This window comes from Numenius arquata, chromosome 11 (assembly GCF_964106895.1).
Source record: "Numenius arquata chromosome 11, bNumArq3.hap1.1, whole genome shotgun sequence".
Lineage (NCBI taxonomy): Eukaryota > Metazoa > Chordata > Aves > Charadriiformes > Scolopacidae > Numenius > Numenius arquata.
This window is the reverse complement of record NC_133586.1, coordinates 29,680,160-29,707,657: the sequence shown is the minus strand read 5'-3', so window position 1 is coordinate 29,707,657 and position 27,498 is coordinate 29,680,160. Positions and strand designations below refer to the sequence as shown.

The window sequence follows — 27,498 nt, the reverse complement described above, 5'->3', positions numbered from 1 at the left end:
ATTCTATTCTTTATAGACTTGAAATAGTGCTGCAGTTAATACTTTTTTTTTCTTGTTAAGTGAGTATTTGAATCAAGAGGTAGTAAAGAGTTTACATGCATGCCTTTTAAAATAGAAGTGTTTTGAAATTATGTTCATTAACTGATGTAGAAAGCTAAAAATGATCGGACCTATTGAAATGCAAAATACTGTTGTCATTATCATCATTACCAGAATAACAAATGTAGGGTTACTGGACTCCATCACTTTGACTGCACTATACAACCTACTACTCAGAACTTTACAGCAGAAAGGACACTACTTTTTCCACTTAAGAAGGTAAAGGTCTTATAGTTTGAGCTGAGTCAGAGCTGCCTAAATCTTCCTATATATGCATTGTTGATCCTGCTCCTGTTTAATGTAAGTACATAAGCAAAGTAGCTGGGGTTTTGTGTTTGTAGGTATTCCTGCTACTCTTCACTAGGCGTTAACTAGCAGTTTCATTGCTGCATTCCTAGAGAACGAACAAGTGGAAGAAAGATATGCATAAATTTAAAGGGCAAAGCAATTACTCACTGGCTAAGTCACACAGAAACTAATTGGGATTTAAGCTGAAAGGCTGGGGGAGTGTGCTCACACCAGTTGCAGGGCACCCAGGATCTCTTTTGGCCACATAGGCACCAGTCAGGAAGGTAAGGGGTGGCCCCTGTAGCTCCCTGGGGTCGCTGAGCTGCCCTGTGCCACCCACTCCATCACCACTAGCCACTCGCCTCAGTGCATCCTCACTAGCCTTCCCGGGTTTTCCCCGTTCAGATTTTATGCCTTTTATGCCTTTTTTCTCCCTCTCCAATTCTTGAGCTGCTGATGACCCCCATTTCAGCAATCCTTCCTCTCTCCGTATTTTTCACTGTGTCTTTCTCCAGCCCCTCTCACAGCTGTTTGTCACGACTGAGCAGCTTTCCCGGCAGAGGAGCCAAGGCTCTGACTTTGGGACGTACCAGCAGCCAGAGCACTCGAGGGGCAGCTTACAGCGGGTTTAGAGAGGGAAGGCTATAAAAGCTTATCCAACAGTATCTCAATTAGCATCTTCCAGATGAAAAGCAGGTTGTCCTGTGAAAGGGTGTCCAGTACAGAGCTAATGCTGCAGCTGTGGTACAGTACAGATGTTTTGCCTTGTTTTACCTGCTCCGTTTTCAATCACGGCTTTGTGAACATTGCCTGTTTGGTTTTGTTTAATAATATGACAGATCAGGATGCTCAAAGGCTGGCACCTGCCTTTTTGTACAACATCCTACCTTCCTGTCAGGCAGCTTTCAATTACTGTGCTTCTGTGTGTCCAACTGTGTCTTTGTTAGGAGTGTGGAGATGGCAGTGACAAGCTAGTCTGGTCTTCAGGCAACATCCGTGACACTCTGCTTAACACTCTGCATTTTGTTAGACGACTTTGCCTGGGGATGTGAAGAACCCAGCCTTTAAGAAATCGTGAACCTTTCAGGAGCTGGGAAGCTGGTATTAGAGCTGTGCTGGACGCCGGGCGGCTGCTGCGAGGTTCAGAGTTGCGTTACAGTGGATAGAAGTGTCCCAGTGGTATTGATGTGTTCATTCTGAATTATTGTTTCCGTGGCTAATAGAGTGTCCTTAGCTCCTACACCATGCACTGTTAGTTGCAAATTGATTCTCTGCAGCAGGCTGAAAACCACTGAAATGGTGTGTTATCGTGAGGGCCATCCTCAGGTTGCAGCAGGCATTTAGGTGTGAGGGTGCCCATAGGCACAACTTTGTGAAATGACCAGTTCATTTAAGTAAGTGTGTATTTTAAACAGCTTTCCACTGAAAAATCTGTTTCACTGAGTTTAGTCTATAGATTTTATAAAATTGAGACAATTCCTTGTAACTATACAATTTCAGCACACATAGATAACATTTTAAATCTTTATTGCTGACTTTAGAGCACTTGGGGAATACCCAAGTCCCCGTGTTCTAAACGCTAAAAAGGGTAGAAACTTCTGTGCCATGTTAGCAGGTCAGAGAGCCCCCAGCTCTGTACTCCCAGCTGGTAATCCTGTGTTACTCTGCAAGGACCTGAGAGCAAGAACATGCAATTAAATCTCATTAGGGGGAAGCACTGAGACACCCTTACACAAGTAATCAAAACTTGCACCAGTCTAACACCCAGGGTTCATTTTAGCTTAAAAGGCATAAGAGCAGATTGTAGTTTTCTTCAATCTTGGTTTCTTTTTGTATGGAAGTTAGAAGACTGCCATAAAACTTCACTGTCTGAATTTGGCAGCCACTTTGAGCCTTCCACTGGCATAAAGTGACTCTTGGCTACTTTTTTGGAGGACTTAGAAGACAACAGAAGATTCTTTTTTTTCCCCTCACTGAAAGCCAATGTGTTATGTTCTATATTTCATTGGTTTTTTCTGCTGAGAATAAATGTACAATAAAACTGTAGACAGATGTGATTTTGCCACAGCTTAAAGATATTTTTTATGTCCTAGAACCACTAAATAGAGCTGTTACTATTCCCTTGCTATGTAGCTTTTCTAGTTATTAATTACTGTTTAAAACCTGCAAGAAAAAACTATGAAGGACAATTTAAGCATTACAGCTCTCTATTTCTTTTTTCATACAGAATAAGCTTAGGATAGTATGAGGAGGGAAAGAAGCAATTTATGTTAGAAAGTATCTTGTTCTTCCTTTCTATTACCGTTTTTCATCACAAAAACCAATTTTTTTTCTTCTCCACTGATTCTTGCAGTGTGCTGCCATGACAATGTGGCCAGAAAGGAGGGGGGAAAAAAAAGATTGTTCTCTCAAAGAATATGGAAGTTAATACAGTGTCTGTCAGACCACTGTTCCCTCAACACCAGAGATCCTTTTGACCTGTGGGAAAATAAATGCTATAGAGAGCTCTGAATTAATGAAGAAAGCAAAATATAGCTTTTTCCATTTACCATTAGTCCACAGAACCACAGACAAATGTCCCCTTGCAAGCTCAACTTTCAGAGATGTCACCTTTCTCCTGGCACCAGTGATGAGGTCCCCGTCTGTGATCCAGTGCATCAGCAGCTGCTTAAAACAAAGAGGGGAGCATTTTACAGCCCCAAAAGCTGCCGTGCAGGAGAGGAGAGCACAGAGCGAGCTAAAGGGTTAACCTGTTTTCTGTGAGCAGCGTTCAACCTCCTTCCAGAGCTTTCATGGGTGCTTAAATTCCTGAATCGCTGTATACTGACAATCATATTTTGTCATTTTCTAGTATAGGAATGGCTTAATGATGCACAGAAATTAGGGGGACTGGACTGAGACTTAGCAAATTTACTCCCATGTTTTCAAAATATAAACTTTGTCGCAATATAAATCAAATCATTAATGCTAATTGTGTGGTAGAAAATGTCTTTTTCTTAATAGTGTTCAGTAGGTGAACAGGTAAGACAGAGAACATACAGGTTTTTTTAATTCTGATATGGAATGTATTTGAAATTAATGAATGGGTATAAATAAGACAATTTCTTTTCATAAGCAGTCGTTGTACAATACCTCCTAGTCTTACCGCTGTGAGACTGTAATTAATGTTGATAAATGCTCATGTTCTCTCTGTGCAGCTTGGGCCCACAGACAATTGGTTATACCAGAGCATGTCAAATCCCACATAAAAATATAGCTATAGATCATTGGGCTTAGGGATAGAGTTAAGACAAGTCAATTTATTTCCATTAGTAGCTGAATCTAGACTTAAAACTCTGGGGGTCCAAGTATTTTGTCTGTGATGTTCTCAGTCTTTCTGGTGAGCTTTGCTATCACTTATGGTATTCCTGCTAATCCAGCTGCCAACTTCTGAATGCAGTGCCTGTTTTCCAGCAGGGCTTGGTGGTTATTTAACATATCTTTAGTTAAATGTCTTTTTAAATTTTTTGAAGGCAGAATTCCTGTACCTTAAGATGGTGTGCTACCTTCTGATGATTGCCACTTGGTCAGAAATCCTCATATGGAGACAATAAACTTTCAACTTTCAAAATCCATGGGTAGGATTCACAAGTGTGACAGGATTCAGAGTTTATCCAATGATATTTTTTCTTTTTTTGCTTTGAGAATGACACTGTTCCACATATCTGTTTCAACTGGCCTTTTTTGCTTCTGTCAAGTTCTGATAAGTTTTAACAATATAATAGAGATCCTGTTTGCATGTATTTTGGTTTTCTTCATATACTTTATGTATCTCAAAGTGGACCACGGTAGGACTATTTTTTTCATCCATTTTTTTCTTCTCACAGGAAACAGTATATGATTGACATGTTCTATTAAAACGTATCTAGATATTCATTAATTCAATTTTAATGGGAGCAGAGTTTCATTATATATCTGAGTTTACTTTAACAATGCTTTATATTAAAATTTCTGTTAGTACTGTAGCTGCCTTCTCAGCTAAAGGGGACATAAAATTCCAGGGTTTAAAAATCTTGACATTTCAGATAAAGACAGAGCCAAGGACCGCAATTTCCAGTTTATTCTGCTTTTGGGCTGGGAAAAGCAAAGAACTGTGTAAGAAGTGTTTGTTGTAGACCCTTCGATCCAAACCCAAAAGGGTGACTCCTGCCGTGAGGATGTAGGGAGGAGAAGGGGATCCTGGGATGAGTCAGAGTTAGCCCAAAAGAGAGCTTGCCTTTGTCTCACCAGATCTCTCCTCTTCCCATCCTTCCTCATGCTCCATGTCACTTCCATCCCTAGTTCCTATGTGGAACTGGTATTGTGTTCCGAACACTGGAGAGCAAGCAAAAAGGACTAAAACTCCTTCTGCTGACAAGTGTTAATCAGGCTTTAACCAGACAAAAGGAATAGAAGTATCAGTAGATCTCACGTAACACAACCAGCCTGATAACATCATTTTCCCAGCAGTTATTTGAATTGTTGCAAAGTAAAGAAACATTTCAAATGAAGTGTTTGTGAAATCAGACTTCAGTTATTTCTTGCTTTCTTGTAACTGGAAGGTGCGTTTTTTAATTTTACAGGCTCAGTAATTTTGATTCTTATAGATCATGTACAATGTGCATAAAAGAAGCAAATCTCACATCTAATGAGCCTCACTGATAAAGAAAAAAGAAGGGCAACTTTCTTTTGCAAAAAATGACAAATGTTTCCATTAAGTAACTGGTTAGAATATTCCCTTTTTATTCCACTTCTTTCTTTGTTTTACAAATACTATATTCTGACAGTGAATACTACCACTGGCTTAGGTGACTGAAATATTTCCTGAAAAAAACTAAATTTTGATCACTGTTGTAAGGCATGTACAAGGTCATTTGGGGTTTTAAAAAAACTAATAAATTAAAAAAGGCAGTGTCAAACTAAGTGATTTTTTTATGTTCATTAATAGAGTTTATTAATGACTGCATTAAAAAGTAAGACCATATTTTCGGAGACTGTCTTCAAATGTGAATGTTTAATCATAAATCTGGGAAACCTAACCAGCTGTCCTTTTTCTGTCTTCTACCTGTATGCAAATTCTATGCAATTCATTATGCTCTGGGTTTCATTTCAAAACAAATGCTTTAATACTTTTTAAAATCACTTCAGTTATTCTATATAATAAGTGTACAGTAAACTGTGCTTGGAAGTACGAGCATGTATGATGAGGGGTTGGGAAACCTACTTAGGAAACACAGTTTCAAACTTCCAAATCGTTGTAATAGACAGGGACTGAAATTGATTTTAAAGTTCTAACAGGTGGTTTGAGAGCGACAGACTGGATTCTGATCTGAATAAAATTGTGAAACGTTTTTGTATCTAAAGACTTGAATTCTTTTAGGCTATGGTTTTGCTCGTTTTGGAAATCACTGAGTATTTTCGTTCTCACTGATTCCAAGGAGCTCTTGTTTTTCAGAGCTGTGAAGGGACAGGGTATGGAACACATCTTCAAAGCTCTTTTGTCTCAAAACAAGTGGCCTTGCTGGAGACCACTGCCTTTTTTCTGTGCTTCTCTTTTCATCATTTACGGGGAAAATGCTTGTAGTTAGTTCTTCCCAACTGTGAGAAGTTAATCTAAAGAAGCAAGTCTCCTAGTTTGCTTTCTTCATTTCCTCTCTCTGGAATCTGTTGGCAGCATTTTCTGAGATTTTGTTAGGTAATATATTTTGTCCCTTATTTTCTTCTTGACAAATGTATGGGCAGTTGAAGTTCCCTTTTTCCTGCCGAGTCATGTGGTTTTGGTGATTGTCTTAGTTGTTCAAATGAAACCTGTGTACCATTAAAAAAACATAATGGTTAATTCTAATTCTGGCAAGATCTTTTCTTACAGGACTGTGGGGTTTTGCTCAATATGTTCTTAATGTATGTTGCTGGCAGCTTTTGCTAAGAGTGTTAATGAGACTCATAATTATTTTGTCTTAAATATTTGTTGGGTAGTGGATTCTTCAGGGAAACCATGTAAACCTGTGAACTCAAAAAGGTTGTTTTCTCTTAAAGTGTTCTGTTATACTAGTATACATTACAGGTATTTTGTAGTGGAATTAGTTGCTTTGTCCAAGTCAAACGCAGGCCATAAGGAATTGATAGTGATGTTGCTTCTGAATCTGAGCTTTGTTACTCGACTGCTCATGCTTTGAGCAGATCACTTGAGCGATCCCAGCTGATACTCAAAGACACTTCATTGGGCGTGCTGGTGTTTTACCTGGTGTCTGGTCAAGTTGCATGTAGTTACAGAAAGGATTAAGCAGATGTCTTGACAGAACATGTCCTGACATTGTATTTTAGTGACAGTTATTAAGCTCTGGTAGCAAAAAGACAATGAGAACTTTCATCTCCTTATTTCTTCATACAAAATCCTTTTTCTTTTTAGTTGAATTGAACACATTGTAGCAGCTGGAATGGAATAGGAATAGGAGATATTCCTTCTTAACTGCAGGACTTGCCATTTTCAACTATGTTCCATTTTCTGTTTTTCAGGCATTTCTTGTTTAAGACATCTTCTGGAACTACTCCACTCTTCAGTAGTTCTTCCCCTGGTTACCCATTGACCTCAGGAACAGTTTATACTCCACCTCCCAGACTGTTACCTAGAAATACTTTCTCCAGGAATGCGTTCAAGCTGAAAAAACCCTCCAAGTATTGTAGCTGGAAATGTGCTGCTTTATCTGCAATTGCTGCTGCAGTCCTGCTTGCCATCCTGCTAGCATATTTCATAGGTAAGGCTGTGTTTTCTCTGTCAAATCTCATGGCGATGTCAGCAAATGGAAATTCAGCAGATAAAAGGATACTCAGTCTGTTTCACAAATTTGTGTTCTTAATGAGCAAAGAAAATTATTATTCTTTATACTAAATAATGGGGAAAAAGAAAATGTTCAAATCCTGATCACTGTTTCAAGAGCGGTGGAAGCAAGAAATCAATCCAGAGATCTCAATGTACAGTGTTAACTTCAGGTGTCGGATACGCATCTCTCACAGATGGTCCAAAAAGAGGGAGATATAAGGATTTTTTGATGTACTACCATGTTTTAAAAATATTTTGAAAAAATTGTGATAGGTGGTGAATCCATATAAGTAGCAGAAGCTACTGGTATTTGAATTCAAATATTACCATCACATGCTGTCTTTAGATAAAAAACACAAAATAATTTTGATCAATAAGTCAGCCTGTATCTGTCTGTGTGCCTAAATTCCTGGTGGTATTAGATCTAAATAGTTAGATAATTCCATTTTGTAAGCAAAAAATATAGAAAGGAAATTCTAAATAATTGTGCTTATTCCCATGATTAATATATTAATACTGACCACACCATGTCCTAATTCTTTCTGTGGTCTTTCAAGATTTTTTTAATGTGCTTCTGTTATTTTTTTGTTCTTAATTAATTTGTTCATAATTCCCCCTCATTGTCTGTTGTTTTGGAGGTTTTTTCTGAGTGTCTGCACAAATGAGCTGTGTGTTTAGTACCTTTTACAGTGCCTTCAACAGTATGTTGATAACATTGACATAATGCACAAACACTCTAGCTTCTCTGAGTAAATGACAAAATTACAATAGCTTGTCGATATTTTCTGTTAATACTTTCCAGACCTATTTTGCGCAGTTTTTAGTTCATCTCTGAAACTCTTCTCATATATAGTGCTCAAAAGACCTATAAAGATGTACTGAATTTTCACCCTATTCTCCTCATTTGAAGAGAATTTTTTTTTTTTTTATCCTATATAATCTCACTCAGCAGGATAGACACTATTTTCTAAGGAAATCCCATTTTTCATACTAAAGAGCTTCCATATGTAATTAATATCTAGAGTAGTAAGAGAGAGCTGACTGGTTCCTTTATTGCTGCTGTCTCTTTAGGCCAGGCCTGCATCCCAGCATACTCAGTACTACAGAGCGAACCATCTTTTTGTACCTCTCGCCTCAGAAGAATAACAAGCTTAGTTTGATATATAAATAAAAAGATTGGAGAGCAAATGATTTATTGAACCTGACAGTTATCATACAGCAGCTCTCTGTTTGAGTGATTATGCACATGGGAAATGATATACTGCAAGTTGAATATTTTAATCATGTGCATAACTTTGAAGTGATGGATTATGAAATGTATTTTTCCGTGGTATTTAGGTTACTGTAATCTAAAGCAAAGCTTTGTGACATGGTTATTGCTTTATACACTTTCATATACTAAGACAAGAGAGAATGCAAGGCAATGCATTTTCTCTTAATAATTGATGAATGATCTATCATTTCAAGTAATGACATAAGTGATCCGTTTTGACAGAAGTTTTTGAGTTCTTTCCTGACTGAAGAGTGATGAGTGAAATAGAGTTGGCTAATGACCACGAGAAAGCAGATTCTAGGAAGAGAGTGTTGGCTTAAGGATTAAATAATGAGAAGTTACCTAAGAAGCTTCATGCCATACACAGTAAAGATTAAGTATATTGAAGAGTAGCCATCAAAACCAGAAAATAGCTGCAATTAATTCCGTGAATACATTTGATAGATCCACTGTGATCATAATAGGAAGTGATGGAAAAGAGAGAAAAGAAAAGGAAGAAAACAAAAAAGAAATTGCATTGCCTTAGGTGCAACAGAAAGGTAAAAGGGAGGTGCTTTAGGCCATTCATTAATTTAATTCTCTCATTCTCAGCAAAAACTTGTCAGATTCATTCCACATGAGCAGGTGTAAGACCATCAGCTATAAGCTAATCCACCCACCAGATTGCTGGGACTTGCTGTCCTCCAATGGTATGACTTAAGGTGCTTGACACTTAAGGCACTAAGTCATCTCCTTATTATAAAAAGCCTTAAGAAGGTTTCCTTGTCCTGCAGTTCCCTGGAGGGTTACCTTTTCAATGGGATGAGGTTTAATAAGGCCAAGTGCCGGGTCCTGCATTTCGGTCACAACAACCCCAGGCAACGCTACAGGCTTGGGGAAGAGTGGCTGGAAAGCTACCCAGCAGAAAAGGACCTGGGGGTGTTGGTGGACAGCCGGCTTAACATGAGCCAGAAGCGTGCCCAGGTGGCCAAGAAGGCCAACGGCATCCTGGCCTGTATCAGGAATAGCGTGGCCAGCAGGAGTAGGGCAGTGATGTTGCCTCTGTACTTGGCCCTGGTGAGGCCTCACCTCGAGTGCTGTGTTCAGTTCTGGGCCCCTCACTACAGGAAGGACATTGAAGTTCTGGAGCATGTCCAGAGGAGAGCCACCAAGCTGGTGAGGGGTCTAGAGAACAAGTCATATGAGGAGAGGCTGAGGGAACTGGGCATGTTTGGTTTGGAGAAGAGGAGGCTGAGGGGGGACCTCATTGCCCTCTACAACTACCTGAAAGGAGGGTGTAGAGAGGTGGGTGTTGGACTCTTCTCCCAAGGGAATAATGACAGGACCAGAGGAAATGGTCTGAAGTTGGGGCAGGGGAGGTTTAGATTAGATATTAGGAAGAATGACTTTACTGAGAGAGTGGTCAGGCACTGGAACAGCCTGCCCAGGGAGGTGGTGAAGTCGCCATCCCTGGAGGTATTTAAGAAGCGTGTAGACGTGGCACTTCAGGGCATGCTCTAGTGCCCGAGATTGTTGGTTTGTGTCTATTTGTGGGTGGGGTGGGGTGTGGGTGTTTGTTTTGTGTGGGGTTTTTTTTGTTTTTGTTTTGGTGTTTGTGGGTGGTGGGGTTTTTTTTTTGGGTTTTGGTGGGTTTTTTTGTGGTTGGACTCGATCTCAAAGGTCCCTTCCAACCAAGAAGATTCTGTGATTCTGTGATTCTCCTGGGCACGTGCAGAACTTGAATCCTGGGAGAACTATCTGCTCTCATGGGGAAAGGGCAGCATTGCAGAATACCAGCTGTCCCACTCTTCTGCAGCTCTGTTGGAGCTCCTGACCTGCTAACCCCTGAGCTGCAGCGAAGACAGAATAACTCTGTCTTGCTCTGTCAGGAGGAAAAATGTTTTTTCTGTTTTCAAAACGGGTGACCAGAATAATGTTCAAATCAAACTGAAATCCCAATTCTGTCCTAATCGTTGAGACAATGGGAAAGCGAGAGCTGTTGATGTACCAGGAGAGCTGGCAGTCTTGGGATGAAGAGAAATTTTAAGTTCCCCCAAGACGCGCAGGAGGAAGGGAATACTTCATTTTGCACTAACATCTCCTGGTGGGTTTTGCTGTCAGAACTTCAAGCGCAGGAGAGGCTTTAAAGGTGCTGATATTGTTTTTCTGCCGTACATGTACACGAAGAAAATTTCTTGCTCTTCACCATAGCAGAGGTTTTATCACCAGGGTTACATCAGCTAAAAATAATAGTTATGGAAAAAGTCATCAAAATTTGCAGCAAATGGTTCTGCTGCTTAGGTTTGTCAATATATCTAGGCTTTGTGAAGATGATCACATCAATGCTAATCAAGACTATTGCAGGACTAAATGAAAAAGGCAATGCTGGCAGATATGAGGTAAATTGTATTGAAAGAATACTTTGAAGTTCTCAGTCTTCAGGAGTTCTAAGTAAATTGTCCAATAATAAAAGAGATGGGAGGAATTGATATGGATAGATCATTGAAGACATGCTGTAAACATGGGATTTTCAGAGGACTGTCAAAGATTATGGGTGACATGAAAAAATTTCTAATGAGGGGCAATTTATAGAGACAAGCAAAAAAAGTATTATGATAGAAAAGAATAAATATTTTAAAAAATATTTAGGCATTCTGATTGCCTTTCTGATAACACACAAATAAAAATACAATTAATGAAATGAAAAGACAGTGTGTTTAAAGTTTAAAAATAAATACATAGTGCATAATAACCTTTGGAAATTTTTGCAACAGTACATAATTGGTGTTAAATAAAGATACTACTGAGATGTTAAGAAGTTAAACATTTGTCAAAATAATGACAATATATCTTGTTAGAAGGAAACTTCATTTTTATTTTCTTTAAGATGCATGCAGATTGATAGTTTAGATCATAAAATGCCATTGAAGTTTGGATATTTAAATAGACTGTTTCCTCATTACCTGAGTTTTCCTAAGTCTTACTCTTAAACTTATCCTGACTGATGCCTGGGAAAAATTTCTGCAGGTCGGTGTGGCACTGGTCTGCTGTGATATGGCATCTGTGTGTGCAAAATACACTTGGTTTTGTGTGTGTACAATTGTTTGTCTTAGACTTACTGTTCTATACCTGAATTCCTTTACCCTTACAGAGTTTCTGCAGAGACTTTGACACACATCAGATTCATTGGGTTGAAAGTCAAACAAGCAACTTTGTGGGGTTTTTGTTAAAGGAAAAAAAAAATCAGATAATTTCCATAAAAAAGAACATTTTAAGATGTTTCCATGGGTGTTACACTATTTTTAATAGCAGAGAACAGGAAAAATTCGCTTCAGTTAACTTCTTCCTTACATGGTATACAAAATGTTGTCTGCTTATTTAAAGCCAGGTTTATCACTTCTCCCTCATTCTTCAGTAGCCAGATGTAAACAAAATGCAGAGTATAAGCTAGTAGCATTGCACAACGTTTCGGTGAATTCCAGCATGCAGTATGTAAATAAAATTGTCCTGCAGTCCTGTCTGAGACGTACATCCTTTCACAAAGCCCAGGAGTTATTCCTATTATCCTGGGGTGACGTATGAAGAATGTAGAACCAGCCATTCAGATTAGGACATCCTGAAGATATTGGACTGGTGGTAAAACCCAGTTACAAGAAAGTAATTTATAAAGTGTCAAAAGGAAAGCATATACCACACATATTGTCTTTGTCAGAGTGTTCACTTCAGAGGTTAAGGGAGTGATGAAAGCATTTGTCATGTTAAATTAGTTTTTAGCTCTTTAGATTCATGCCAAACTTGGAGGGGAAAAAAATATAAAAAAGAAGAAAGAAGGAGAGGAAAAAGAGTCACCTTGTGTTTTTCACAAAGTAACTGCTGCCAAACATAAATACCACATTTTTGTAAGCCCCTACACTGCTCTGGTTTCTGCCAATCTAAATTTGATCGTCAAAGAACATCTGACCATCAACATGTCACTACATTAAAAATGTGGTAATTTAAAGTATTTAGACTTTTATTTGGGGGGAAAAAAACCCCAAACCTGTTATTTCCTGTGGAAATTAAACGCTACAATGGGTTTAAGATGCTTCACTTCAATATAGTATCTTGAGACTCATACTGATAACTTTTAGAGTATTGATGCTGTTTTATCTAGTGCTACCATGTGCGAGAAAACACGGGAAAAAAAAAGGAAAATGACAAATTACGAGAATAGCATTTTTGCACTACATCTTTAGAGCATGTGTTGCACATGAAAATGTTATTACTCATTTATTCTTCAGTGTTATTTGGCCTTAAAGACACATGAGGTCTAAGAGAAATTCTGGTTTTCTGCATAAACTTAAAACAATACATTCACTTCTGTGCTTTCTGTGCTATAGAAAGTGCTGAATTGCCAAAGGGTCTGGCAGTTAACTAAGAAATGAAAATGCCTTTTTTTATTATTCCCTCTATATATTTAAAATTAGAGCTTGAAAAATAGCTGTGCACAGAACAAGTATTTTTGTAAATGTCTTGATTTTAGAAAGCATCATAGTAGGTGTTTTAAGGATAAAAGACCTATAGGCAAATAAACAGTTAATTTATTTGGTTATCCGTCTTGTACCCACAGAAGTATTAATTTGTTTCTGTGACAGTCAGGCAATAAAATTTATGGTTTCTCTAAAAATTAGACCTGGAAATAGAAGTCTCATCTTTACTCTGCATCAAATATGTGTACATAACCAGAGTTTGCATAAAATTGTATTCTTCAGGTGTTGATATCAACTTGAATTATTTTCTTCCCACAAATAAGTCAAATATTTGCTAATGTAAGTGCTTGTGTGAAGTTTCTTCTTTATTCATATTTGTAATTTCCTCTACTCGAAAGTCCACTTGTCTTTTTGACCCTGATTCCAGAGATCAGGATTCATCAAAGCAGTTTGCTCAAGTGGCGATCATATATAAATTGATTTTTTTTCTCCCTCTCTGAGTTTTTTTGATAAATGGCAACTTACATTTCATTTGGTTTGTTAGGTTGCATTTGTTGTTTTTCACTTGTAGAGTCAGAAAACCACTGACTTGTCCAGACTTCACTGAAATCAAATATGCTAGACATTTTGGGAACCAAGACTGAAAAAAGGGAAAATCATGCGAAGCTGGAACCTCTGAGGCAGAGGTCACTGGCTGCCAGTCACTGCGGTCAGATTCACTTGAAATCAATGTAAACCGAGGGAGCTCTGCATCTTGCAAGGTTAGCTGATGACAGAAGGTTCAGTTCTTAAATTTGCATCAAAGACAGGTGTCAGTTCAGGGGCAATAATTAAATTTTAGAATATGCCTGTCATATTCTAAATGTCACACATCCGGTGATTCGTATTGACTGATAGCAGTCAATCTGAGAGAGAAAAGAGTAGTAGTAGCTCAGTAAGTTTGTCTGATGCTACCTCTGAGAAGAGGCTTTGAGCCTTTCAGGGAAAAGCATCTGGCCCCATTCCCTAACAGAACTATGCACTAGTGCTGGGAATCGCAGAGCCCGGCTCCAGGAACCTTAGATGTGGCTTTTGAGCCCAGCAAGTGTCCTGTTTCACAGTCCAAAGGCGTGAGGGATTCATGAGGTGAAGGAGACAATTTTCCTACAGACAAAACGCTCCAGCTGCTGGTTATGCATAATGCTGCAAAGAACAGGAGGATTGTTACGTGAAATTCCTTGGGTACAGTTTGCCTCTGCTTTTCCTGAGTCAAAAATAAAAGCTTGATCTCCAGATTGGTTCTGTCACTGTACCTGCTGTTTTGCCTAGGAGAGATCTCCGAGATAATGGAAGTAGCTGCCTTTCAGCATGGAGGGCCAGTCTTATCCGCCTGTTCAATTCTCTTTCTCTTTGTTGAGGATTTTCATACAGAAAAACCTCAGCACTTGAAAGGAGAGTGAGACTAATGTTGCCATAACTCACAAAGTTCTATCACATGCTTAGCGCTGGAAATTGAAAACCCTTTCTGCTTAGCTACCAAGTCAGATAAACTTACTCTGGGACCTTGGCAAGAAAGAGGAGACCAAGAGGATGTTTTCTGTTGTGTGTTACTGGACTTGTGTTTTGGAGGAAACGTTTCTTGCCTGACACAATCTAGGATGGGTCTGAGAAAACATTCTTGACAGATGCTGGTAGTGCTCCCCAGAAGCTGTTAAAATGTATTGCTGTGAACTTGGGTAAAGTAACAACTGCCTAGATGATGCTCGAGCTACTGCCTGGTGCTGCTCTGCTCAAGACGTGGGGTGGTAGAGGTTAGTACCAGACAAATGAGCAATGGGATATAATGGTATAACAACAGCTAACTGGAAATTTTAGAGATAATGTTTGAAATTAGTAGCTTAGTAATACAATTATTATTTATACATAACAGGTTTCAGCATTTTCTGCTCAAAGCTGCAAGAATGGCTTCCTCAGAGGTGCTTTTTTTTTTTTTCTTAGCTCAGTTGTGAAGCACACGCTCTACTTCACATGTGCTGTTGTTGTCCTACCATGCACAAACTAGAAAATATCCTGGGTTTCATAATGGCTGTGGAACAGAGCCTATTCTCACTTTCATCAGGGCAAATACCGAATATTATGAATTTTTTGAGTAGTCTAGCATTTAATCCCAGAATCACAGGTATGAAGTTTGTCAGGGAAAAGAGATAGTATAGATAAGCAGAAGCAAAACAAATCTTGCAGGAAGTCAGAGGGAAAAATGATGTGAAACCTTTGAGATAGTTTAGTGAGGCATGCTTTATAACCCAGCCCAACATACCGAGATGAGACCATTTTTCAGGGGAAGGGTGAGCATAAGGGATATTGAAGATTAAATTTTGCTAATATAATGCCAAGTCAGAGATACCTATCAAATAAACCTGTGGTCATTCTCTTTGAAAAGTCACTGTTCAATATCAGTGTAAAATGTCTCATTTCTCCCTAGGGAAACATTCCTCTGTGAGCAGCTATTTATATTGAGATCACCAGTTGATCATTTATGGATTAGTTTATATTCATTATTTGTTGGTGTGGTACTGTGTTAACTCATTGTGTTGTTTTGCACTTAGCCCTCTTACGGATTTATTCAAGTGTACAAGTATGTTTGCCTTTAGGAATATAACTATTGCTCAATGGGGAAACAGCAGATTGAAAGATGTGACATGGATTTTGTAAGCATGGCTAAGGTAGCTCTTACAACACTAGTACGAAAGCCATGAAAAAAAAAACCCACAAATAAAAAATACTTCAGTGTACTAAAGAGACAAGAGGCTATTCATGGAATATTCAAGGAACTTGCAGTTGGACAAAATACAAAAATAGGAATTAAATTCAAGTTGTGAAAATAATAAGAGAGTAACAGACTACAGAGATTACAGAGCAAAAGAAGTTGAACAGTGGGAAGAGAAATGACACATCACTATGAAATGACAGAAACCTTTACTCACCATATAATACAATGTCATTAATTTACTTCCTTTCAGTATTTTAAAACACTGTTTAAGAAACAGGTTTGGGGTTCATTTCAGCTTTTGCTCATTCAGGCTTTAATTCTATGTAGTCTTGCTGCATCATACTTTGAGTTAACTGGTCACTTCACTACTCAGATAAAAAAAAATCCCAGCTGTCTTATACATTCTATATGTCCAGTAATAAAGTCATTGACTTACTGAGTCAGTGAGTTTGAATACGTAGCACACCATATTCACGTTATATTGTGCCTTGTTAATTCTTCATATGATAGCCTTGTAGTTATAGTCAGGGAGAATAGCATCTACCATGACAACCTAGCTGATCCCTGGGACAAATTTTGCACTCCAGATTTAGGTTTACAAGGTTATAGGATAATTCAGGCTGGAAGGGACGTCTGGAGGTCTCTAGTCCAATCTTCTGCTGGTCAGTCCAGCCTGATCTTGAAGACCTCCAAGGGCTGAGATGGAGCAACCTGTTCCACTGCTTGACTGTCCTCATGGAGAGTAAATGTTTCCCCATATCAAAGTTGAGCCTTGTTTCAATGTATATCCTTTTCTCTCATGCTCTTACCGTATACCTGTCATCTTGATGACCTGTAGATATTGGCAGGCTGCTTCTGAGCCCCTGTAGCCACCTCATCCCCAGGCTAAACAAACCCAGATCCCTCAGCTCCTCCTCCCAAGGCAGGTGCTCCAGCCCCCAACCATCCTGATGGCCTCCCCTGGACTTGCTCTGGTTTATTGATGTCTTTGTTGTATTGGGAAGCCCAAAACTGGATGCAGTTATCCTAGAAGCAGACTTATGAGTGCAGAGCAGATGGGAATAATCATCTCCCCCAATCTCCTGGCTGTGCTTCTGTTCCTACAGCCAAGGATGTTGCCAGCCACCTTTGCTGCCAGGGCATGTTGCTGGCTCCTGTTTGGTGCTCCATCCACGGGGACCTCAGGGCCTTTCCCACCGAGCTGCTCCCCAGGCAGTCAGTCCCCAGTTCGTACCACAGCATGGAGTTATTGCCATTTCTAGTGATTTGAGGCATTTTTGCCTGAATAATGAGAAATGCCAAACTCTAAGACATGATGTCCTTTCACTGAGTATGAGGGAATGTTTGTTTTCCACAACAGAATTTGACCATGATGGGTATGGGTGAGGCAAAGCCTATTTTATTTAATAGAGTAAGGGGTGTAGGAGGTGGAGGCTCCTTTTTTGACTGATGCATATATACTTTCTTAATATTCAGGGTATTCTAGTCCTAGTTCATTTCTCATAATTCTTTCTGACACCAGAAGCTTGAATTACAATGCCAAAATGAAGAATGTAGTTGGTTAGAAAAATCATGTTCTGACTTGTATGTTGAGCAGATTTGATAATGAGAGAATCACTACTGAGCCCCACTGTGTGATTATTAGACACTATTAGTGTCTTTATCTTGGCTATTACTAAATAATTACTAGAAAAGACAAGCATTTGTATTAATGTAGTCTCTGAATGGAAAAGGAATTTCATTCTCTTTATGTTGATCTTACCAGACCTTACATCTGGGTTTAGTTTGTTTTCTTTTCTGGGATGTCCAGATTTATAACCCTGTGTTGTGTTCAATTTTTAAAATGTAGTATACATAATGCATAACAGTGCTGCAGTTAATTTAATTTTAAGCTTCTTTTTTAATTTGCTGGTTGGTTGATCAGCTGATTTCTTCCAACATTTTCCTTACTAAATACTTTCTGAGGAAAGCCACAGAACAGAAGATGTTTTCAGATACCAATGGCAATGTGGCAGAATAGGTTTCCATTTGCTGGATGAGAAGGGGAACCCTGTTTCTGCAGGACTTTATTTGCCTTGCAGGAATTGACCTGGATCAGACAAGACTCTTTGGGAGGTTAGTCTATTGCACGGATGCTGCCTGTACCTGTATGTTAACAGCTGTTTTGTTTAAATCTGAGTCTACTGCACTATTTGTGCAATTACGTTTTATATTTTGTATATTTCCATCTTCTCCTTTCAATTTATTCATTCCTCCTGCAAGAGGCTTCCCACTTTCTCTGAGGTGCAGGTGGCTGCGTGTAACTAATGTAGTAATCAGAGGCTGAAGAGTTCTGTGAGGAAGCCAGGAGACGATCTGAAGGCCCTATCCGTGACTGCTTCAGCAGGAGGCAAGGCATGAACTGCTGGTTCTCATCATCCCACTTTGGCCTCATAAACCAACTTTAGCCTGATTGTGCCGGCAGAAAGTGCGAAGCCAACCTGCTGCTATCAAAGGTCTGGCAATGTAGCTGAAATACTTCTGGGTAGTCAGAAGAACAAAGTTACAACTCTTTAAATTTTAAATCAGGAACTTTGTGCTACAGCTGTTTCCTAAATATGGAAACCATGAAACGCCTGTGTAATTCTAGGGGAGCGAGTTTGATCTAAGGCATGTGGTTTATCAGCAAACTCAGATTTTGCTCCCAACAGTTGGAATCAGTCTCAACTGAATTGGAGCTGTGAGGGTAATGTTTTATTTTGCAGAAGAAAGGAGATTCTTCTGTAAGAACGTACTGTTGCTAGAAGATTTCTGTGTTCAGTTATTAACAGCCTTTAAAGGAGAGGGAAACAGTGCTTGATATGCTGAGAAAATTAATAGATGCTGGAAAATCGTCAGGAGTACGTAGCAAATACCCCAAGGCAATACGGGGGCAGGTGTGAACTTGCGACATCTGCTGGCCTGTGCTAAATGCAAAATACTTTAAAGTGAAACAGAAGTTAAACAATTTCACAGCAGGCATGCTAACAGTTGCCAGGGAAAGGCAATGCAACATCGTAGTCGCATTTACCTCACAGTAATGGGTTATTATGCCTATATCATGGAAATTCTTCTCCAAGGAGAGAACTTTGGATGTTTATAGGAACGTGGTGCAGAACTGGGACCTAAAAATAGAGAATCATCTTAAAACTGGCCACAAGGCAGCAGAGAGCACAAAGAGAAAGGAGATGCAATTTGGAGCCATAAGATTTATTGAGCCAAAAGTTTATTTCACCTCTTGTTTCTTTCTTCGTGTATATCCCCTTCTACATCTTGAGCCTCCATTAATCACTGAAATGCCAAACCCCAACCACATGAGAAAAGCGAAAGGAAGAGCCCATAATGGATGGAGCCTGCTCATTAAAGAAAACTCAGGGATCTGATTAGTCTTACTCTTGCATGGGGAGTTTTTAACATTTTTTGGACATTTTAATGTCATTTTAACTCTTAAAATAATGTTACTGTCTTTAAAGCCAGAATTTAATTTGAACCTTAAAAACATCAAAGTTCTTTAACATGGGTCAGGGATTTGGGGCTTGGTTCATTAAGAGTCTTAGGGTCTTTTTCACAAGAAGAATTTTTCTGCACCTTCAGAGGCTTCCTGAAAATCCTAAAATAAATAATAGAAAAATAGTGATTTAAAACCTGATTTCTAATACAAACCAGACCTGGCTGTCTAGATGAAGAATAAGCTTCAATAAATGGGAGACAGACGCAAGCCTCTTCAGTATGAAGAGTAGCAAGGATGCAGAAATAGAAATAGGTTTTTCATTACATGAGGGATTATGCTTGGGCCAGAAATGCCAAATATTCTGTGGACCGCAGCTGCACTTTCTGCCTGCTGTTGTATTAGCTGGTAATAGTAAAACAATGATGTGAAGGTAGAGACAGCTATTTGTTCTCAGAAATACAGAAAAGTTGTTTTCCTTTTCTTTGCTTGGATTGCTGTATTGTATGCCCAGGCCTATCTTAAACTTCTCTTCTTTTGCAGCAAATGGGCTACAAAATAAAATATACATTCTCCTTGAGTGCCACCTGAGGATGCATGTACAGCTGCTGATGTGCTCCCTTAGCCAATTTTTTCTTCTGTCATTGTGACACTCCTTAGTCAATTCAGGGCCTCGTTATTTGCTTGCACAACCTGGGCCACTGCAATTGCCTAAGCAGCCACGGGCAAGTGCTGCCAATTAGACCTGGGGCTCCAGAAGTGTGTTACTGGGACTGAAAGCAGTGTACTTGCAGACATTCAAGAAAACAGCAAGATGCATCTTGCTACTTGATTGGTTTTCTGTCATTGGATCAGTACTACCCACTCTCATCTGAAAAGAGAGACTGGAAATAGTATTGGTTTTCAGGATGTAGTTTGGTGAAGGGTTTCACTCAATCTCATCTTAGAATATTTGTCACGGGAAATTACGGAGGTTGAAAAGCTGTGATTTTCATCTCTTCTTTTACATTTTATATAGAACTCCGACAGAACGAGTTTTATCTTTTGCTTTAGGACAAATAAAGGTTTAACAACATCTACTATAGGCAGCTCTCTTCATCTTTAGATCTTTTATTTCTTTCCTGTCAAAAATCTATGCATGTTCTTTCTATAAAAATCACTGTGAAAATGGTCTGCTTAACTCTATTTCACTGTGCTATGAAGTATTGTTTTAATATGTTGTTTGACTTTAAAGTGAGCACTCATAAATCACTTATCTTTTCTCCCATATTTACCAGCAGAAAACTTAACAGCTAGAACAGGAAAAGGCTTTTAAACACAGTGCGATTTGCTCAACATTGATTTGAAACTCCTGGGATACTAGATACACGACAGGTAAACTGAAAGAGTGGGAATTTTCTTTGCTTCCACTCTGTGTGCATCTGAAAATAATACAGTTTTGACTGTGGTTTCCACGATTTGAGGAACAGATATTTAGTATGGAATTCACCGTTTCGGAATTCCTGGATACCAGTTTCAAAGCTTTCTGCATCCCTACCTGCATTTCAACCCGAGTCTGAAGTAGGAGACGTCTCAGTAGCTACTTTTAGTAGAACAGCGTTTGCTGATGTTCAGCACAGCTGAGGGGTTAGGTCCTTGGGCAGATGTTACCCTGCTGGGGCAATCTGTGCAGTCCCTGGGCTCATTTTGGCACTGCCTTTTTCAAGGGACACAGGGACACAGGGAAAGAGCGAACTGCAGGTTGTGGGTTTGTGCTACAAATTCTCCCCTGCCAAGCGCCAACAGCTCTGTGTCCTGGGCCTTGGGCTGTCAGTTCGTGTGGTGGATGCCTTTGCCTGTACCTGTGACCAGTGCACACACAGTCATTTCCCAGGGAAGGGGCAGCACATGGCCTTGGACTGACTCTATAACATCCATCCTATTTTTTAACTTTTGAGCATGGAGCCTTATCCTGAGCACAGATCTTAGCTTTTCCTAATAGAATGGTCCGACCCAAAGCTTAGGAATTCTAGTTCTCTTAACATGTAGATTAGGGGTTTTTTCAGCTTTCAGCTATGTTTTACATACTCTTAGCAGATTTTGTTTTAAATGCTCTCCGTGAACAGCTTCTGCTGCGTACTACAACTTGTATACTCTGACAATCTCAAAGCAGCTGGCAAAAGAGTATATATAAAGGTTGCATATATTGCATACCTTGCTTTTTCTTTAGTACGCTCATGACTCTGGAATTGGCTATATTTTTTTGCAGTTGTACAAAGCAGTTTCCCAAGTCAGGGGTTTGACACATGGGTAAATCACTGAACACAGCGGATCACCAGTAAGTTTCTGCATGGATGCTTTTAGCCAAAATTTGCAAGTTTTCTTACTCAGTTTTACTGTGACCCCAAATTTTTCTGTTTTCAGAGACAAAAGACTTCTGTATTTCTCACGAGGCAAATCAGGCATCAAATACCAAGGGTAAGATATGGGGTTTTGGAGGTAGCAGTAATTCAGTCTTTCACTTTGCTCAGTAAACATGCTTATGAAAATCTTCAGATGAAGAATTTACTGATTTGATCAGCGGACAGGAGATGGGCTTTGACAGTAAGTTGAGTTTTCAGCAGTCACTGTTTAGCTCGTCTCCATCATAATGGTTACGCACCGGGGTACTTGGAGATAAAGGTGAAGGCATACAGTTGTATTAAACACTGAATTTTTTCTCCCTTGACTGGAAATTTAAACACAATCATGTCCTTTCTTGGCTGAAGGAAAATACAAAATCCTTGATGCTTTCTCCTCACTTGAAGCATCTGTAGGGCTTCTTCCAATCCTCTTTTGCTGGGATATCTTTTGGTAAATACGATTGCTGAAAACATGCACGCGCACTATGTGTGTTCAAGTCCTTAGTAAGTCACACTACTTATCAGTGCCAGCTGTGGAGTGCGGGAGGCCTTTGAAACCCCTGTGTCTCACCTTCGTGAAAATATCCCCTTTGTCAGATCAGGAACTTGAAATCCTGCAATCATTATCCCCGTTTTTCAGTAATATAGATGCCCTGCATGCCATTTACAAATTGAGACATTATTGCTTAGTATAAAATGCCATTTCAGTTTGAACTCTCTGACTAGTCTGGTAAGATAAAGATAATATTATTCTATGATAGTTTTACCTTTTAAAGCTTTTCCTAAATATAAACAGTTTTTTTCCTAAAGCGTTTTCTTGGAAGTCAAAGGTCTGGATTGAAATGGCAAGTTTATAATAGAGGTTGGGCTGCAGATTATGAAAAGGCCGAATTTGTAGTAGACAGAATTATATTATACATGTCTCTAGTTTGCTTGTTGTTTGTGTTTATGTGTATAGATATCTACAAATTGAACTGATTCCTATATATATTTTTTTTCTGATTTCTTTCACCTGCTTTTTGTTGTGTGTTACTAGATGCACGTGTCGTACAGAGATAATCATTTGTGCTGTACTAAAAATAACTAGTATTGCTATAAATTGACAGAAATGATGAAAATATTTCCCTTGGTTTTTAGCGTGCTTATTTTATGTATTTGTCAGAATTTTACCCTTGACCCATTCTTGAAAATATTCCACATGTACCTTTCTGAAGTTTGTTGGCAATGCACATGTAAGTCAGGAATGGGAAAATGAATCATAGCTCATGTAGGCTTTTCTTTGGTGAAATTCACAATATCTCAAAGAGTTCAGTATGTTGGAGTAACCTAGTACATATTGGCCATCATTGCTTATTGATAATGACTTATAAAATTGTATGGTTACAATGAGAAATGTGACTTAGACCCATCATTGCTACAGGGTTGGCTGTAGTTCCAGTGCAATGGTTTGTATAAGTTTTAGTATAGTATTTGCAAGGTTTTCTGAGGGCTAAATCTAGACTCTCCCAACAGATTTACAGATCAGCTGCTTCTGCAGAAAACTGCCCTTCCCTGTGTACATTTTTGTGAAAGGGGGCACTGGGAAAGTCTTCAGGCAAAAGCAGTTTGTCCCAGTTATGAAGGTGGGGAAAATCCCTCTAACTCTCATTTTGACAGTATGGATTTAAAACCAGCCCATTGTTGGGCAAAACTCGAGCTGCCAGTAGCCTTTAGGCACCTCTACTCTAAAGCTTTAAAGCAAAGTTTTCTCTCTGTTTCACTGGCTGAAGGTTAGATGCAATCTCCTGCGAGCAGGGGGCGAGAGGGGGGGCAGGGTAGACAGTGCAGATTTTTCACTTCCTCCTCTCTTAATGCAAGATCATCTGGATTTGACCATCCGTTTCTTCCTTGCCCTTGGCAGTGGTGCAGGCACCACTTCACAGTGTCTCTCTGGCACCATCAATCTGTTGTATGAGCTTGCAAGGCAGAAATGGGCTGGGATGCCATGCTAGGAAAACAAATAGCACTAATGTCCTAGCCAAGGACTAACATATGGGGCTAAATTCTGCTATCCTCTTAGTAAATCTAGCTAGAAAATTGATAACCAGCTTTTGCAACTTAAACTGAAATAAACTAAGTCCCAGGTCTACAAAAGGAATTCCACATACCACCTCATAGTGCTTGCCTGTATGGTTGAAGTTAGGGTTGACAGATGTCTTTTAATGTCTTTTAATCATAACTATTTCTTTTCTTTTTCTCCCTCCGCCCCCCAAAATTGTATTTTCTTATGGGAATTTTAATTCTTGATGGTCTGGACATCTTCTAGATGATCCAGATATTGCTGATGTCTTTCAAGAAAATGTAGTTTGAATTGTGCATTTCAATTTTATTAAGGGAAAACACATGTTCTGTAGTGCTCTCATAATTAAACAAAAGTTCCTGTAGAAGTCATTATTCTAAATTCTCTTTTTGTTAAGAAAAAGCGAGCATCCTATTTAGGAGCAATAAAAATTTTGTAAGTTTTATTTATTTGTAAAGCAATAGCTGCTGTGATTGAAATTAAACATGGATTCATGCTGCTTCTGATTAATTCTAGCACAGAGGAGCCAAAAAAGAGGACTTGATTTTTCTGTAAATAGGCTAAATTAGCTTCTGGTAAATAATGATAGTTGGAGAAATTGTAAAGAAAGACAAAAGTTTTATTTCCTGCTCAATAAAATTACTTATTCATTTAAAAAAAAAAACGCTTGAAGTTAAGGCTATGATTCACTGTTTTCTAGAATTGAGATGAATAATAGTTAATGCTAATTTAGCTTATAAGCACTTTACTGTGGGGAAAGTAAATGTTATTATTCCTGCATTCCAGATGACTAAATTGAGTTTCAGTAATGTATATATTTTACATTACTGTAAAAAATGGATCTTAGGTCTGCTGGTTTGGAGTGTCTGTTTTGAGTAGTATCAGGCTCTATATTCTGGTATTTGCAAGTAATGTAATAACTAGTTCTAGTGAAGAGCAGTGGGTTTCAGAAAGAAATCATAGCATAAGGTGGTAAAGTGTGATAGACAATTTATGCCTATTTTCAGGTAGCTCAGGAGGAGAGATCTCTGTGTGTGAATGTTTGTGGCTGTCGGTAATGAGGCAGCTTCGCCAAGTGCTGGAATGATAACACAAGATTCACTTCCCAAAGAATCCTAGATGTTCACAACACATTTGGAGCAATGTTTTAACATTGTTTTCCCTTATAGTAGGCAAAATAATTTGTTCTAGCTAACATTTCAACACCTTTATTTGTGAATAACTAACATTTTGTTAGTTATTTTAATGAATATTGGTATACTTTTAAAGATGATTTCTCATATTCTGTTAACGCTTAAAATGAGGGTCAACTGAGCTTTGGGGATCTGTGTGTCAGAGTGTTTTTCTCACTGTCTGGCTCCGCTGCTTGTTCCCCAGCTACTTTCTTTTTCCCGGGGAACTTTATGCAAGGAGAGGGCTGTAGCCTTGGGTGCTACCAAAGCAGTTAAAAGCTTCCCCTCGTCTTTTAGGATGCAGGACTTGCTCTTTCAGCATAACCTTATCTATCCTTTTTTATTTCAGGACCCCAAATTACTGTCCCTGTGGGGCAAAGTATTGTTTTTCAGGCTGCTTGCTGGGGAAGTGCTGCTCCTTGGGGAAGTGCAGCTATTTCTGCATTTCTTTTCCTCTTGTAGGCTGAGCAGAGGGGAAATAGCAATCAGCACTGCCCAGCTCTGAGAAGGCTCTGTTGAGGGGAACCGACCCTGTGATATTAAGTGAATCCACTGGTTGTTCCCAGGATATCAGGCAGGTATGACACCCTTTGCCCACACTCAGTGCTAAGTTACTTTTTATCATTATTTTAGCTGAGGTGTATTATTTTTCCAGAATAGACAGTGATAAAGGAGCAATTTCTTCAGAGTAGCAGTGAAGCTGGACCACTTGGGGAATTTTTCAGTGCTACTCCTATTGTGAGAATAAATAGCAAATATCAGGTTCTGGGGCCATCAGTCTAGTGTCTTTTATTAGCAAGATATTCACCTTAAAAAATAAAATGAGTTATAGTACAATCTAATGGGGTGGAAGCTGTAACAGTAGTAATTAAATATTTTACATCAATGCTCTGTTCTTAAAGGAAGAAGAGAAGTTTTCCTCTATTTCCCATACAACTTGATGAAAAGAACTTTACAGAACAAGTAAAAAGAGCAGTGTGTTATTTCTGCTTCCTGGTTGATTTTCTTTTGGAGGGAGCAGATCCCAGCCCCCTCGTGAAGCTTGCAAATTTACTCTGCCTGCGCAGTAATCTACCCTTTCCCACCTCTGCTTTACTCATCCATCTTCTGCTGCTGATATTACACACTCCTCCTTTCAATAGTATCACGAGTAGAAGAAGTTCTGTTTCGTTTGCGTTACTGTTAGTAGCGATAACATGTTTTCTCATTTAAGAATCTACAAGAATCTTGAGTCTGATTCCAAGGAAAGTAATTTGTATGTTACTGCTGAAAAAAAACTATAAGGCATTGCAAAAGAAAGGTGAAATATAAGGAGATGTGAATGTTAGCAGTACCTATTTGTTTGTAATGTTGACAACTCCCAAATTGCTTTTAAAAATTTGAATAGTTGTTTTGTGGAGAAGACGGTGACTATTTTGATCTTGACAGTAAGATCGTGATTTCATCCCAATAACCTAATACAGATTAATTAGGAGAGAAGTTGCAAAGCTGCTTTGAATCGCTTGTGTTTCCATGATACAGATTAATAAAACTAGATTATTATTTTTTGATCGTTCAAGTTCAACTCTAGAATTTTGTTGAGTTTTTTGATAGCTTTTTATTCTTTGATTTCTCTGTGGAATTAGCATAGAAAAGTACAAGTTTTCTTGTTGAGGTATACGAATTGAAACACAGCTGGGTACGTCTTATTTTACTGCTTTGAAGATTGCTTGTTAAGTGCTTGTATTCTGGTGCAGCAGCAATGGTTTGCGGTGTATTGTGCTGCTAAAAAATTCAATAGCTTCAGTCTACAGCATTTGTACGCCACTGCCTGAGCACTTCTGCCAGTAGGCTGCATGTGCAAAGGCAGTCAGAGTCCTCCTCATCCCTGTCTTTCCCTCATCCTCTCCCCAGGTTCCATATATTTTGTCAGTTATCACCACAGCAGGTGTCTCTCGTCAGATAGAGGCCCAAAAAAATGTGAATGAAGTAGCACATAATTTAGCGATTGATTTACAAGGCAGACACTGAAGGATAAATGCTTCTCTCTCTGATATCAGCGGGCATCCACTAAATCACAGCCTACAGGAAGGTGTTGTACAGCCATCCACCAGGAAATTTTGAGGTAAACTAAGCTAAGCAGCGTGCCACGGCTGGCAGCTGGGAGATGTCAAAGAGGGAAAAGTGAGGGGAGCCTGTTTGTGTGTGGGGTCTGGTCATGGAGATGGGGTCCAGGGCCCCCGCTCTCCTCCCGGCCGCCTGCCCTGCAGCCCCAGGCTGGAGCTTCCCTGGCACGGCTGCCTCTCCTTGGCAGGGCTTGTGCCAGGAAAAGTTTCCAGTAATTATAAGTTTGTATTTGTCTTCTAGTAAAAAGAAAAAGGAGGGAAAACAGCAATATTGTGCTATTTCTTCTAACTTTTTGCCAGCTCAGTCTCCAGGGTGCCAGTGTCTCGGGTATGCCAGAGTGATGTTGCTGTGGCTGCTTGGAACTGCTCAGATTCTTAGTTACAACATTTGACGGTATTTCTGGTAAATCCAGCATGAGGATATTTAACAGGGGGTGTTGCTAAAGTCTTTTCTTGTGTGTCTAGTGCCTCAATGTTTACATTTACTGAATCCCTCGCGCCCCGTCCCACATCTATCGTGTGTGGGTTTGGTCACGGTGTTTCTGAGGTGGCAGGGGCCATGTTTCTCCCCTTTCCCTTGGGGAACATGCAGCTGTTGGCAGCGCTGGAGGACGGCTTCC

At 39.3% G+C, this 27,498-nt stretch overlaps 1 protein-coding gene across 3 annotated transcripts in view; it reads left to right on the top strand.

The window, feature by feature from the left end:
• Positions 1 to 27,498, top strand: part of TENM2 (teneurin transmembrane protein 2) — a 520,319-nt gene that overhangs the window by 345,223 nt on the left and 147,598 nt on the right. For all 3 annotated transcript variants that reach the window (XM_074155640.1, XM_074155639.1, XM_074155638.1), the window contains one exon: positions 6,922 to 7,160. In XM_074155640.1, coding sequence (XP_074011741.1) covers positions 6,922 to 7,160 — 239 coding nt within the window. The remainder of the gene's footprint in view (positions 1 to 6,921; positions 7,161 to 27,498) is intronic.